The sequence below is a fragment of the Octopus bimaculoides genome, chromosome 10 (assembly GCF_001194135.2).
Source record: "Octopus bimaculoides isolate UCB-OBI-ISO-001 chromosome 10, ASM119413v2, whole genome shotgun sequence".
Taxonomy (NCBI): domain Eukaryota; kingdom Metazoa; phylum Mollusca; class Cephalopoda; order Octopoda; family Octopodidae; genus Octopus; species Octopus bimaculoides.
In genome coordinates this window covers 79,650,738-79,665,614 of record NC_068990.1, presented here as the reverse complement: position 1 = coordinate 79,665,614, position 14,877 = coordinate 79,650,738, and the positions used below count along the sequence as shown (strand labels likewise).

Sequence of the window (14,877 nt, the reverse complement as noted above, 5' to 3'; positions counted from 1 at the left end):
GGGTTAGGTTTACCCTGTGGATCTATATAAAAACCAGGGGGGAGGAATCGAAATTTTGAAATTAGATTTTTGAAATTTTTTTTTCAGAATCGGAATCTCCATAGCCTAAAACGTGGAATTCCGTAAAAAAAAGAAAATAAAACAAGGGGGGAAATGTTCAGATTACATATAGTCCATCTGGACCGAAACAACTTCATCGCAAATCAGTAGTGAATTGAAGTTACAATCATGAAAATATGTGGTCCTGAAAAGGACCGTTATTTGTTGCACAGAAGATTTACTTGCTGGTGTATTTGGTCACAGCCTTGGTACCTTCAGAGACGGCATGCTTGACCAACTCACCAGGGACTGCGGTCTGAACCTCACGGCTACTGATGGTCGAACGTTTGTTGTAGTGAGCCAAACGGCTAGCCTCAGAAGCTATTCTTTCGAACAGATCATTGACAAAACCGTTCATGATAGACATGGCTTTTCTGGAAATACCGGTATCAGGATGCACCCCACTTCACTCTTTTTTAATTTAAAAAAAAATTAGTTTAAAATACAAACAGTCCAAATTTTTTGCTTCAGTCCAGCAATGGACCACCCTTGGGTGCATCATCATTCCATTAAATGTTTATGGAGAGAAAAATATTGAAAAATCTCAATGCAAGTTAGTGCCAAAGAAACGAGGAAGTGCTAAGAACAACTAAATCGCCCTTAAATCACACACACAAAAAAGACAAATTTCTGGTTTAAGCACACCATATAACTTTTTTTAGCTGCTAATTTTAGCACATCTCACGACCGCCTGATATTTTCCTCGTTTCTTTGGTAGATATGTAGCGATGTTTTTCAATATTTTTCTCTCAGTAAATACATTTACTGGAATAATGTACCCAAGCGGGAGTTCATTACTGGATTGAAGCAAAAATTCGGACTGTCCGTATTTCAAACACCGAGTAAAATAAAATTCGAAAAAGAGCTGAGCTTTTAGGATTTACGGTTGAGAGTGTAAAATAATTCCGCCAAAATGAATCCTTTCACATACCTCTTTTAAACCACTATAGATAAATCCCAATAATGATTTTTTCAGGATCTACACTATTTTAAAATTATAAACAGAAACGAGGGGCAAGTAGGGTTGAAATGAATGGTTTTCAAATTTTTAATAGCATGCTTACGGGGGAGAAAAATATTGAAAAACAATACATGACAAACGAGGAGGCGAAAAGGCTTCTCCCATGGTCTTTAAAGCGTAGTGCAGAAAGAAAAAAAAAAAATTGGCTAAAATCGGTTCGAAGGGTGAGGTGCTTAAAATATTGCCCATCATTCCAAGGCAGTCGTGAAAAAAATTGGGAAAATCAGTCAAAAACGAAACGTATGTAGGCGTCTTGATCCGAAACTCCAATAAAATTAATATCTACTCTTCAAATATAAGGTTAGGTTACTTTTAAGATGCACAGTATTTTGGGTAAACTTCTTACCTTTGGTTCATTTCCACGCTTACATAATGTTACCAACAGGTACATATATTTTCAAACGGTTAAAGGATATTGGGTTTAGTTAATGCAAAGGCTACAAATGTACGTAAGCATTATTCAAAACAACCATTTCTTGTATAGATGAGTTCAAGCTGACAGACCTTGGTCTTCTGAATTTCAATTTGTTTTTTGTCCTTAATCTCCAGTACTTTTTTTTTCAAAGCCTGGTACTTATTCTAACGGTCTCTTGCCTAACCGCTAAGTTACGGGGACGTAAATACATCTGCACCGGTAGGGGACAAACACATAAATATACATAATGAACATTGGAACACGAAAATAAACAACGACGCCAGACCGTGTCGAATATCTTACGCTTCAGATGGTTTACTCAGAAAAAGTAATCGCTGTTGTACAGTAAGAAAAATATCGAAAAAAAACTGCAGTGTAAACTGAGATATCGAAGAATAGATCACCGCAAAATTTTTACAAGATTACATATTAAAACAAATGAGTAAAAGTAAGTGGCAAACAAATAGCATACTTTCAAAATAATCTAGGGGGGGGGGCCCTAAAAAGGGCCATTTTATGATGTTCACATTAGCAACCTAAGCTCTCTCACCACGGATTCGGCGAGCAAGTTGAATGTCTTTAGGCATAATGGTCACTCTCTTAGCGTGGATGGCGCACAAGTTGGTATCTTCGAATAGACCCACCAAATAAGCCTCGCTCGCTTCTTGAAGAGCCATCACAGCCGAGCTCTGAAATCGAAGATCAGTCTTGAAATCCTGAGCGATCTCACGAACAAGTCGCTGGAAAGGAAGCTTTCTGATGAGAAGTTCAGTGGACTTTTGGTAACGTCTGATTTCACGGAGAGCGACGGTACCAGGCCTATAACGATGAGGTTTCTTAACGCCTCCAGTTGCTGGGGCACTTTTCCTGGCTGCCTTGGTAGCTAGTTGCTTACGTGGAGCTTTTCCACCGGTAGATTTACGAGCTGTTTGCTTAGTACGAGCCATGACAATGTATCACTTTAAGAATAAGTTGCGTTGTAGTGTCACACTTTATATAAGGAACGTTAGACAAAGAAAGATAAAACGGGAAGATAGATTTCTTACATTTAAATTTGACAGCTGCCCGCCAAGCTACTGCTGCTGGGATAAAGCTGGCCATTGGCTGTTCAAAATCACGTGATCTTTGTATTAAGGTGTTCTCTGCTACGTCTGTTAACAGTTAACTATATACAGGGTGCGACTGACAAATTGTCGCTATTTTAATTTGTTTTTTAATTTTGCGCATGCGCATTATATTTTGATTTTGTCGACTACACAGTTTAGTAGGGTCAGTTGGGCACCATGACGCAATTAACTGTGCCAGAAATATGGAAACGACATGCTGTACTGCTTGGCATTCGCGCTGGAAGCTCCAATATGAACATATCAGAGTGTTTGGGTGTCAACCTGAGGACAGTGCAGAGGATTCGGAAAGAGTTGGATGAATCTAATGGTGATTACGAGGGTACGGCAGCTCGGAAAACTCACTCTGATCGTTCTGATAAGAAAAGAACTCCTGAATTTGTTTGTAAGATCCAAGCCATTATTGACAATGATCCCTCCAAGTCAAACAGGTCCATAGCCAGGGACATTGGAGTATCTGAGCGCCTTATCAGGCAGGTAGTGCACGAAGACATTCGGTATTCCTCTTACAAAATGAGAAAGGGCCAATTTTTATCCCAAGCCATCAAGGACAAGAGAAAAGACAGCGCTACGAAGCTTTTGAATAAACTCAAGCATCCCCTCCAACCGGACGTGCTTTGGTTTTTCTCAGACGAGAAAGATTTCTGCCAGGATCAGACGAACACACAGAGCAACCGTTGGCTTGCAGTGTCCCCAAAGGGTGTACCGATAGATAAACCTCCAGTCAACATCATGGTGTTTGGAGTGATTACTAGTGATGGTGACGTTATGCCTCCAGTCATCTTCCCACACGACCTCACACTCAACACGGAAGTCTACATCAAGTATCTGGAGGAGGTGGTGCTACCCTGGGTCAAGAGGGTGGCTGCTGGAAGACCCTATATCTGGCAACAGGACTCTGCACCATGTCATACAAGCAAGAAAACCCAGTCATGGCTGTCAGACAATTTCTGCGACCACATCACCCCTGACATCTGGCCACCTAACTCCCCAGACTGCAACCCCCTTGATTATTATGTGTGGGGCGCAGTTGAGCGAGAGACCAATAAAACTCCTTGTAACAACAAAGATGAACTGAGGGCAAGGATTATGGTAGCATTCGCCAACTTAAACAAAGAGGCTGTCCGGAAGTGTTGCAGGAAATTCCAAAGTCGTCTGGAGGCTGTGGTTGAAGCCAATGGCGATTTTATTGAATAGTAATTTTGGTAAATGTCTGTTATGTTCATTTTTACATAATTTATACAATTTATTCACCGCACCACTGTACATATTTTCTAGTGACACACCTTAGTCTATCTTGAAATTTGATCGTAAGAAATATTTTATCATGAATGGCCGTGAAAGATTGCCGGAGGCGCTAGGCGTTACAGGAAGGTGTTGAGAGAGATAACATCCATGGTATCACCATGCCCACTATCCGTCGTCGAGGTAGTGTCAAACGTATCTCTGGTTTGATCTACGAAGAAATACGCGGTGTGTTGATGGTATTTCTTCAGAATGTTATGGCAGAACTCTGTATGGATTTAAAGGTTAAACTAAAATTAAATTTTTCAGACATACCGGCCCTTTTCAGGGCCATTAATATCTTCATTTAAGTCGCCTCTTCCAACATTGCTATACTGATATTGTTTATATATATTTTTTTTTAACGTGCAAAAGCTCCGTGTTCAGAAACATTTGCAATTCGCATTCTTTGAAATCATTCTTACTCCCAGCTAATCGAAGCTTTCACAATTTAACTCGAAAAATATCAAAAGTATCTATAAAACAATTTCAGCGCCTTATCCTAAATGAATCGATATATTTGTGGTTCGCGAGCGCGCTTTTTTTTTTTTTTTTTTTTTCATATTCGTTCGCAGGAAGTTGTTTTACACCTATTACACTATTTTTTGTTTTTGTGCTCGAGTCAAACGCTTTAGTTAAACCATAGGTATTTTAAAGGTCTGAAAGAAACACGAACGAACAAAGAAATAAAATCGTCGTCGTGGTACATGGAATTAAAAAAATCCTAGCGGGTACTAAGGAAATCCAGCTTAATGTATTAGCTATTGTGTCATTTCACTTACCTCAAACAGGATGCCTATTAGTGAGATAAGAGAATAGATCTCCGGTGGAGTTGTTTCTGTGGAAGGTGTACAGATGGTCACTGAAGGGAGATTCAAGATATTGGTAAAAATTGGCGTCTTTATTACCCTAGAGATGTTAGAAGTGAGTGCAATGTTATAATATTTGACAGGGTCAGAGATGTTGCCTGCTTTGGGGTGGGACACACTATATCATGCTTCTGAAAGTCAAGAATCATCCCTGTAAAGGAAGAGTTAGAAGGGTTTGGAAAAGCAACTGGAAGTCTGGTGGCACGGAAAGGTGTAGATTTGTGGGGAAATTAGAATAGATATGTAGTGTAGAGCTGATTGCAAAGCGAGTAACAAATGCGATGGCCTTCACCAGGAGGATACAGTACACGAAGCGACTATTATTGAAATAGGGACTGAATTTCATTCGTAAACATGAAAAGGTTGTGGTGTATGCGTGCGAGTAGATGTAATCGCCTGACCTCGGTTTTCCTTTCGTCGACTGCGAGTCTGTCTTGCGGTATCCAACCCTTGAAGCTTGCCCCGACCCAGAGAACACCAGGAATAGCAGCTGCTTCTCCCAAACCTAGACCGTCACTTAGCACGTCCTCTCCTGACCACGACTCCGTTCGAAAAAGGCACGAATCCTGATCGAGGCCTCCTCTTCCGGTCAGCCTCCCCAATCACTGACGACATATCACAAAGATTAAGGAAAAACTTGGGTAAAGCAACCTTGAAACCCAAGCTGTTGCAGTACTGGGTCCTTATCCGAGATGAAGAAGACGGGATCTTTGGGATTATACGGTGCCATCTAGTTCAATGGTTGGTATAGCTTTTAATTCCAAAGTTGGGAGCTAGACCTTCCAGGATCTTCCATATGTATATCACTGCATAGATTCCTCGCCTTCTCTCCAGAGAGTAGAGCTTCAGTTGTAGTCTCTCCCAGCATCTCATCTGTTTCACCGAATCAATCTTCTTTGTGTAGTGATGCTGGATTGCTTCAAGGTCCGCCACCGATTTGACGCTCTGCGGCGACTAGTTGCAAAGTATTCTTGTTTCTGATTCTGATATGTGTGTGTAAGCTGTTCGTTATAAATATTTAATGGGTTAGTATAGTACAAGCAATCATGTTAAGATTTATATCCAACAAAATTATTATAGCAGACATAAATAAAAGAAATCAGAATACAGTGATGTTCCACAAAGTAACCTCAAGTGATAACAACCTTTAAAAGCAGTCATTTCCTTTGAGTTATCTCCCCTGTACTGTTATCTGGATTATCTGTCACGATTTAGTAGTCAGGCTTTGTAATTGAAACATTTTGAATTACCAACGTTAGAAGTGAAAGTGGGTTATAGAAAGGAAGTTAGGAATAGGGAATAACCAAAGGTATTCTTGCTATGATCTTCCCATTAAAAAAAAAAAACAGACTACACCCCAGACTATTACCTATTTTCCTTCTTTGAAGACGTTTTCAAAAGATGTGGTTTTGAGGGAGATTTGATTGCTATTTCTTAGAATGGTTTTTCATTAAGTAGTTTACTGGAGATCAAATAATAGAATTACTCGCGAACTACGCATTGAAAGGTTAAAAAAAAATTTCAAATTTAATTTTGCATTCCCAAAATTTTTAGATGTGATTGCACTTCATGTTGACCTAATGCTATTAACCATATGTATAACAAGATAAAATGCAACATGTTTTTCAATATTTTCAAGCATTAGAATTTATTTTCAAAAATGTTAAGTTATGTGTCTTAAAATCCACAGCACATCGTTTGAGAACCACTACCGATAGTGGTGTTAGCGAACTTCCCTGTATTCGATGATCGGTAATAAAGTCACAGGAAAAAAAAAGTCACAATTAATTTGAGACCCGGACAAAACCCCCGTGACTTTTTTTTTACCTGCATTCATCTCACAACAATATTTCTCTGAAGATTTCAAGAAGGAGGCTAGTCCAACCCTGAAATATTGAAATACAAAGTAATGGTATTGACCATCGATCGGTACTTTTCTTATAAGTTGCATTGCTTTGCCATTTTTTAAAGTAATAATTAATTAAAAACATTTATATGCATCAGATAATACTTCATACAAACATCACTACTCCCATATACATATATATACACACACAGTGAGCTTCCATACAGTTTCCGTCTACCAAATTTATTCACAAGGTTCTGTGAGGAGGAACTAACGATATATTGACAAGTCTCGACAGATGACAGTGTTGTTATAACACAAATAATAATTTTAACAAATTGATGTCCGTATAGCACTGTAAATGCACAAAGTACATTACATCGTTTCAGTTTTACATGTTTATCTGTGAATATCATGAATGACAACTTCTTGGTAACTTCAATTAACGTTAGCTTATGTTACGGGTATCTTTTCGGAAGGAGGAAAAATTGACAGCGACACCGGTAACTTTTTATCTTAGTGTTGTCTCATTGCGTTATATTCTGTAATATCAAGCCTTGTGCCTTTTGTAGTGAGGAATTTATCGTGTAATGATTATCTCGTATTAATCACCAAAATTAGCTTTTCTTACATTTCCAACAGGCTTCCAAATCACATATTTGGATAACCATCACAACATGCAGCAAACACTACTTTTCTATTTCCCGTGATGGAACGAACATGATTATTTACTAATCACGCGCGATATATATATATTATATATATATATATATATATATACACGCGCACATACAGTTGTGTTGTCTGAACATTGTGTTATAACTTGTAGAACGCCGGTTTCACCCACATGTCCCATACGAGCTATTTATGTAAAGTATATATTGTTTTAGCATGTATGATATTTATTAAACATACCTATATTTCCTAGATTAGAAACAGAAGTCTTCTTGTCTCCAGAAATATGGAGAAGACCTAATTAGCAACAAGCAATATAATGGTAAGTTGAAAATATATCTATATTGCATATTTACTACACATGTAAACAACATCCAATGATATCCAAGACCTTAAACTGAGCTACAATAGATTATATTCACGGACATTCGCCAGCTTTTAACAATTCCTCGAGATATGGAAGACATTGATCACCTGCACGCATTTAATGCAAATGTTTTTAATATACATACGGATACACAGACATACAGTGGTGAAACAATTACTGAACAAAAATCTTTTCAGTGTGAAGTGTGCGGAAAATATTTTGTGAAGAATTGTAATTTAGCAAGTCACAAAAGAATACACACTGGAGAAAAAATGTTTCACTGTGAAATATGTGGAAAATCTTACATTAAGAGTTTTCATCTTGTCGTCCATAAACGTAGCCACACTGGAGAACAGCCTTATCATTGTGAAGTGTGTGGAAAATCTTTTGTCTCTAGCAGTATTTTAAACAGACACGAAAGAATACACACTGCTGAAAAGCCTTTCAACTGTGATGTATGTGGTAAAACATTTGCTGATAATTCTAATCTAATAAGTCACAAAAGAACACACACTGGAGAAAAACCATATCATTGTGAAATATGTGGAAAATCCTTCTCTGTTAATTCAAGACTTGTTATTCATAAACGTAGTCACACTGGAGAAAAACCTTTCCACTGTGAAATATGTGGAAAATCTTTTGCTCAGAATTCCAATCTTGTAGTTCACAAGACTGTACACACTGGAGAAAAACCATATCAATGTGAAATATGTGGAAAATCCTTTGTTTCTAACAGTGATTTAACAACACACAACAGACTACACACGGGAGAAAAACCGTTTCACTGTGAGGTATGTGGGAAATCGTTTGTCTATAATAGTAATTTAACAACACACAAGAAAATACACACTGGAGAAAAACCTTTCCATTGTGAAATATGTGGAAAGTTTTTTGTCTCTAATGGTAATTTAACAAAACACAAAAGAATCCACACTGGAGAAAAGCCCTTTCACTGTGAAATATGTGGGAAATCGTTTACCACTAATTTTCTGTTAAAAACGCATCAAAAAATACACACTGGAGAAAAACTGTTCTACTGTGAAATGTGTGGAAAATCTTGCAGTAATAATTCTCAACTTGTAGTTCACGTACGAAGTCACACTGGAGAAAAACCTTATCCTTGTGAAATATGTGGAAAATCTTTTTCTGTTAATTCTAGTCTAGTAGTTCACAAACGTAGTCACACAGGAGAAAAACCATTTCATTGTGAGATATGTGGAGAATCTTTCACTGATAATTCACGTCTTGTAGTTCACAAACGTAGTCACACTGGAGAGAAACCATATCATTGCAAAATGTGTGGGAAATCTTTCTCTAATAATTCCAATCTTGTAATCCACAAACGCAGTCACACTGGAGAAAAACCATATCACTGTGAAATATGTGGGAAATCTTTTGTCTCTAATAGAGTTTTAAAAAGACACAAAGAAATGCACATTGCAAGGAAACAATCAAACTTGAAAGTGTGAGATGTTTCACTTGCAAATGTAAACTCATTGTGGTTTGATAGTAAACTTCTCAAGAAACACTCACTTAACATTTCAACAGCTTAACTGAAAGTTAGCCCACGTAACAGGAACTGAGAGGAATATCATGGAACAGGGAAACTGTGGGTGATACAGATAATTTGACATTATTTTTGAATTTTGCATGCAAAAAGGTATAAGATACAGGTATTCTCTTCTTTGGGACAAATTCTTTGTTGTCCAGTGTTATTTTTATCGTAGTTTACAAATTCAAGTATGAAAACGTTACTCAACTTTTCACACACACATGCACTTATAAATGATGTGCACAAATACATGACAGGTATACATAATACCGAAATACGCATAAAGTAAACACATGCAGACAAATATATTAATATAACGAATTAAAAAATACAATCAATGAAAAGACAAGCACAGTAAGATGATAAATGTTGATTTTATTAGGTATTTCTGTTTTAGAAACCTACGATGAACAGGTCAGACACTAAGCTATAAATTTCACAGGGTACAACCTTAAAGTTGACACTGCTAAATGCAGAAAATTTCTGTCTCACTATTGACTAAAAATACACAGTTTTTTCAATTTTTAAATCTCTGTAACTTTTTTCTCCACAACCTTCAAAGCAATGAAACTGGAACGCTATATTATTATAGCTGATTTTCAGATTTTTTACTTCCTTTTAAAAAAATGCATATTTTGCAAATAAATAAAACTAGATCCCAGAGAATACATACTGAGGAAAAGCCCCATAATTGTGAAATATATAGAAAATCTTTTGTGTCTAACAGTGATTTAACAAAACATAATACACACTGGAGAAAAGCTGTTTCACTGTGAAATATGTGGGAAATCTCTTATTGAAAATTCAAAACTTGTGATCCATAACCATAGTCACACTGGAGAAAAGCTTTATCATCTTTAGTAATAAATGCCAAAACAAATTCCAGTGTGTCACACTTCAGCCTTCTCTCTCACTATTCAATGACACTTCTGCTATTCCTCTTGCTGGGGTGAGGGCAGTTGTGATGGTAATGGGGTGATAGTATGAGCTGTAGTTGTGATAGAGGTGGAGGTGATGGTGGTGGTAGCCGAGGCAGTCAGGGATGATGGTGATAGTAAGCGATGTGAAAGAGTGGTGATGGTGGTGGAGAGGAAGGCGGCGAAGTCAAAGGTATTGATGGTGGTGTCAAAGGTATGAATGGTGTGTGTATGGCAGTTATGGTGGTGATGGTGATGGTTGAAAACAATAGAAAGAGGTTAGACAGAAAAAAAAATACTGACCCTCAAATGGAAAGACAACAATCGTTTATCATGCAGCTTTGCAATGAGTTCCAGGTCAACAAATTATGGCATTGTTTTGATGGAAATTGTTCATTGCTTGAAAAGTATTGGTCAAGTTTAATAAAATTTAATATGTACTCAATGCATGAAGTGTCATTGTATTAGATTTTTTAGAAAAAATGTGAAAATAAACTTTATTTCCTAATTATCTTGAAATTTAATGGTAAACTTACGGATCTATTTTAAAACGGGGGCACCAGTATTTTCTTAACGAAACACTAACTTGGGACACTGGTAGAATGTGTCATATAAAACATCTTTTACTCTTAGTCTTCTTAACAAAAAAAAGGAATTCGCAAGTTATTCCATGTTAAAGTTGTCGTATTTCTGTAATTTCAACCAATCACTGACGTCTATTCAGCTGAATAGAGTTACTGCTGGGCGGTCATAAAAATGTTATTCTCTGTGACATATTTCATCCGGTTTAATCGTAATTTATACGCATATATTGTTTATATAATAAATTATGCTGTGCGTATCTATGTGTGTAACAATTTTAGAGTTCGGATTCTAGAGTTAGGGTTACGGTTACGGTTAACAGTCTAGTTAGGGTTAGGGTTAGGGGATTAATACGATATACACCGTTACAGCGCTGTTTTCAACTGAATAGACGTCAGTGATTAGTAGAAATTATCAAAATAAGACAATTTTTTACATGAAATAAATTCGAATACAAGAATTTTTTTGAGTTCTATAACACAAAATAGATAAGTATACGAAGTTTGGAAGTCTTTCGGTACCAAAAACACTACATAAAACATAAATGAAAACTGGTGCCCCCGTTTTAAAATAGATCCAAACTTACTGTCATTGTTTCATTTTACAACTGCAGCAGAAAGACTCTTTCCTTTGGTAGACAATGTAAAGGTTTAAAACAAAAATTGTTCCCCCCTAGGTAACTGAAAAATTGTTAAAAAGAAATTAAGAAAACTAAATTGTTTATAAATAAAGAGGAAAAATATTTATTTTTAACAAGGTTAGTCATATTCTTTGATGAAATTTAAGAGTTTTTGGTAAATTTTAGAAAACTATTTGACAGAATTCAATAAAAATTATCAAGTACCCATGGCGATTTATACTTGATATTGACTGAGAAAACATGAGAGGTAAATGGGTAGATATCAAATAAGATAGCTAACAAGGAATTTCAAGGTGAACTCTATTAGTAACTATAACTAAACACCCTCTCATCAATGAGCAACCATTATTCTTAATGTCCCAAGACTTCAATTGCAAGTTCTTTGTTTGTCAAACCCCTTCCTAACATAGAACAATGTCTGGGAGAGCAGAGAACTGGAATAAAAATTGTGCAATGTCGATAGAATTCCTTCAGTACTTTCAGGGACAATCTAGTGCCAGTGACTATATTTTTCACTCAGTCAAAGTGGTTCCCCAAACATTGTCACAGTCTAATGGCTGAAAGAAGTAAAAGATAAAAGTTTTTGTTAAACACTGTTATATTATTAAAATGCAATTATCGTAAGTAGAATGAATTTGCTTATATATAAATGAATGCCTGGAGTATCATATTTAGAATAGTAAAAAGGTAAAGATTTCACAGGCATTACATAATTCATTTATATATACTTGTAAGAACGACCATGCGAACCAAAAGGAGAAATGGTGACGAATGGAAAACAGGCTCCTTTTTTAAACGCGTCACACGGTCGAACACAAAAATATAAAATGATAAATATGTTATAATACTATAATATAGAGAATTCGTAAATGCCAGTAGGATAAAAGATAGGAATGACTCAACCGATAGAGATGAATAACAGTAGAATTTATTGTAGCATTAAATCGTATGTCTGAGTGTGTCAACGCAACATAATAAAACACAATATAAGACTGGCCATCATGTAAACAAAAGAGTGTGTGCGAGTAATACATGTATGTGAATGTAAGAGATACAGAGTATAGGCAAGAGTCAGTAACACGTATAAGGAACTATACCAGTTCTTAGAGTACACAGTGGTTAGTGTCTGTATATAAGAAGTTAAGGTTAAGGCAGAGCGGTCACTCGTCGTGATGTTAGGGCTTCTATGCCGGGCCGGGTTCTTGAATACAGATGTTCTTCACAGGCTGAATTCTGGCTGTTGGTTTCGTGGTGAAGAAATCACACAAACAGGGCTGAAAAGCTGCGGTTAGCGGTTGGTAGTTTGTGTACGTGTAGAGTCATGTTGAAGACGTTGGCGGCGATGCTGGTAGTACGTAGAGTCGTGTTGCTGCTGGCGATGTCGGGGGCGATGCTTGTAGTTCGTAGTTGAATGATGGTGTTGTTGATGTCGTCGCTGGAACTGGCTGGCTGGTTGGTGCTGTGTTACGCGTGTGTGGTCAGAACGACCAGATCTAAGATTTGAGCCGTGACGAATTGGCGGGTATAATTTAGGCTATTTATAGGAAAATAGGGGCTCCAGGAAAGCATTAGAAGAAACACTCTCACGTGACCTTATTAGGGGCTACGGTTGGTCAGTTTGCGTCCTGACGGGAACAGAGTGGAGTCAATTGCCGCATAAATAATAGTCAGTCAGGTGATGACACAGCAGGCTGCTCTCTGCTACGCCCGCACTTGTTAATATTTATAGTGAGAGAAGTGTTCACTACATACTTATACATACATACACACACATTTATATATACATATTATATATATATATGTAAAAGAGGTGAGGATCGAAATCCTTCAAAGGGATGTCAAACATCCAAGTCCACTGGTTCAATCCAAGCAAAATCAATAAATTAAGCATAAGCAAAGGAAAAAAATATACAGGTGTAGATGATCTTTAATTCAAATCCAAGTTGGTACAAACCAAAATATATTCTACAAATTGTTTCAGAGTCTAATTAATTCCAAAAACAAAAAACACTTTTTGTGCATATATACTCTTTACTCTTTTACTTGTTTCAGTCATTTGACTGCGGCCATGCTGGAGCACCACCTTTAGTTGAGCAAATCGACCCCAGGACTTACTCTTTGTAAACCTAGTACTTATTCTATTGGCCTCTTTTGCTGAACCGCTAAGTTACGGGGACGTAAACACACCAGCATCAGTTGTCAAGCGATGTTGGGGGGGGACAAACACGGACACATAAACACACATATATATATATACGACAGGCTTCTTTCAGTTTCCGTCTACCAAATCCACTCACAAGGCTTTGGTCGGCCCGAGGCTATAGTAGAAGACACTTGCCCAAGGTGCCACGCAGTGGGACTGAACCAAGAACCATGTGGTTGGTAAGCAAGCTACTTACCACACACAGAAATATATAATCATACATACATATGTATACACATACCCATACATATATGATCATCTCTTTTTAAAATTCACTTTTCCACGCTTGCATAGGTCAAACAGAATTAGTTGAGACAACATTTCTATAGCAGGATGCCCTTCCTATTATCAACCCTCACCTGTTTCCAAGCTGGGTAATATTTTCCCATGGCTAGATGTGTTTTCATGGGAGATTGGAAATGAAGAACATTGTTTGTACAATGGTGATGATCAAGTGTCAGACAATAAGGCAAACATTAACAGTTCAAATTTACAGCAAACAAAAGATGAAAACAGGTGTAGGAACAACAAGCAGGTGTATTAGTTTAACACTTGGGAAGAATGGAAAAGTCTTTTATGTTTCGAGCCTATACTCTTCAACAATGGATTAAGAGAGGGAAAAATGCAGAGTTCAGTGGTCCAACATGGTGAGATGTACATGTGTATGTATATATATATGTGTGTGTATATATATATATATATATATATATATATATATATATATATATATATATATATATATATATATATATATATAGTCCACTCTGCTGGGTGGTTGGTGTTAGGAAGGGCATCCAGCCATAGAAACCCTGCCAAAATAGACACAGAAGTCTTGTGCAGGCTTCTGACTAGCCAGCTCCTGTCAAACTGTCCCACAGCATGGAAGGTGGACGTTAAAAGATGTTGATAAACCAACAGAATATCAAAATGTTTACCTATGTGCTAAAATCTGTCCAATCAGGGAAGCAATGTCCACTGTCACTAAAATCAAGACACTGAAATACTCTACATTATGTATATCAAGATACAAGAACCATGATCTGTCGGTTTGTATAAGTTATGTATGAATAATTTTATTAAATAAAATTTTGTTATAAGCACTGTTTCTTATGGTAAATCAATTTTTAAAAAGATAATTTCAACAGTTCATAAAATACCATCCAACAAATATTATAGTCATAATATTTTCATTTGAAATTTAATGATTTTTATAAAATACAATTTTAACTTAAAAATACAATTGTGTATATTATTTTGTCAGAAATTTAAGTGATAAATTGCTA

General features: G+C 36.8%; 1 protein-coding gene across 1 annotated transcript; it reads right to left on the bottom strand.

Moving 5' to 3' along the window:
• Positions 1 to 1,825: 1,825 nt before the first annotated feature.
• Positions 1,826 to 2,748, bottom strand: LOC106876612 (histone H3). Its single transcript, XM_014925223.2, has one exon. The coding sequence runs from the start codon at positions 2,480 to 2,482 to the stop codon at positions 2,072 to 2,074; it is 411 nt and encodes a 136-aa protein (XP_014780709.1). The 5' UTR covers positions 2,483 to 2,748; the 3' UTR covers positions 1,826 to 2,071.
• Positions 2,749 to 14,877: the final 12,129 nt, after the last annotated feature.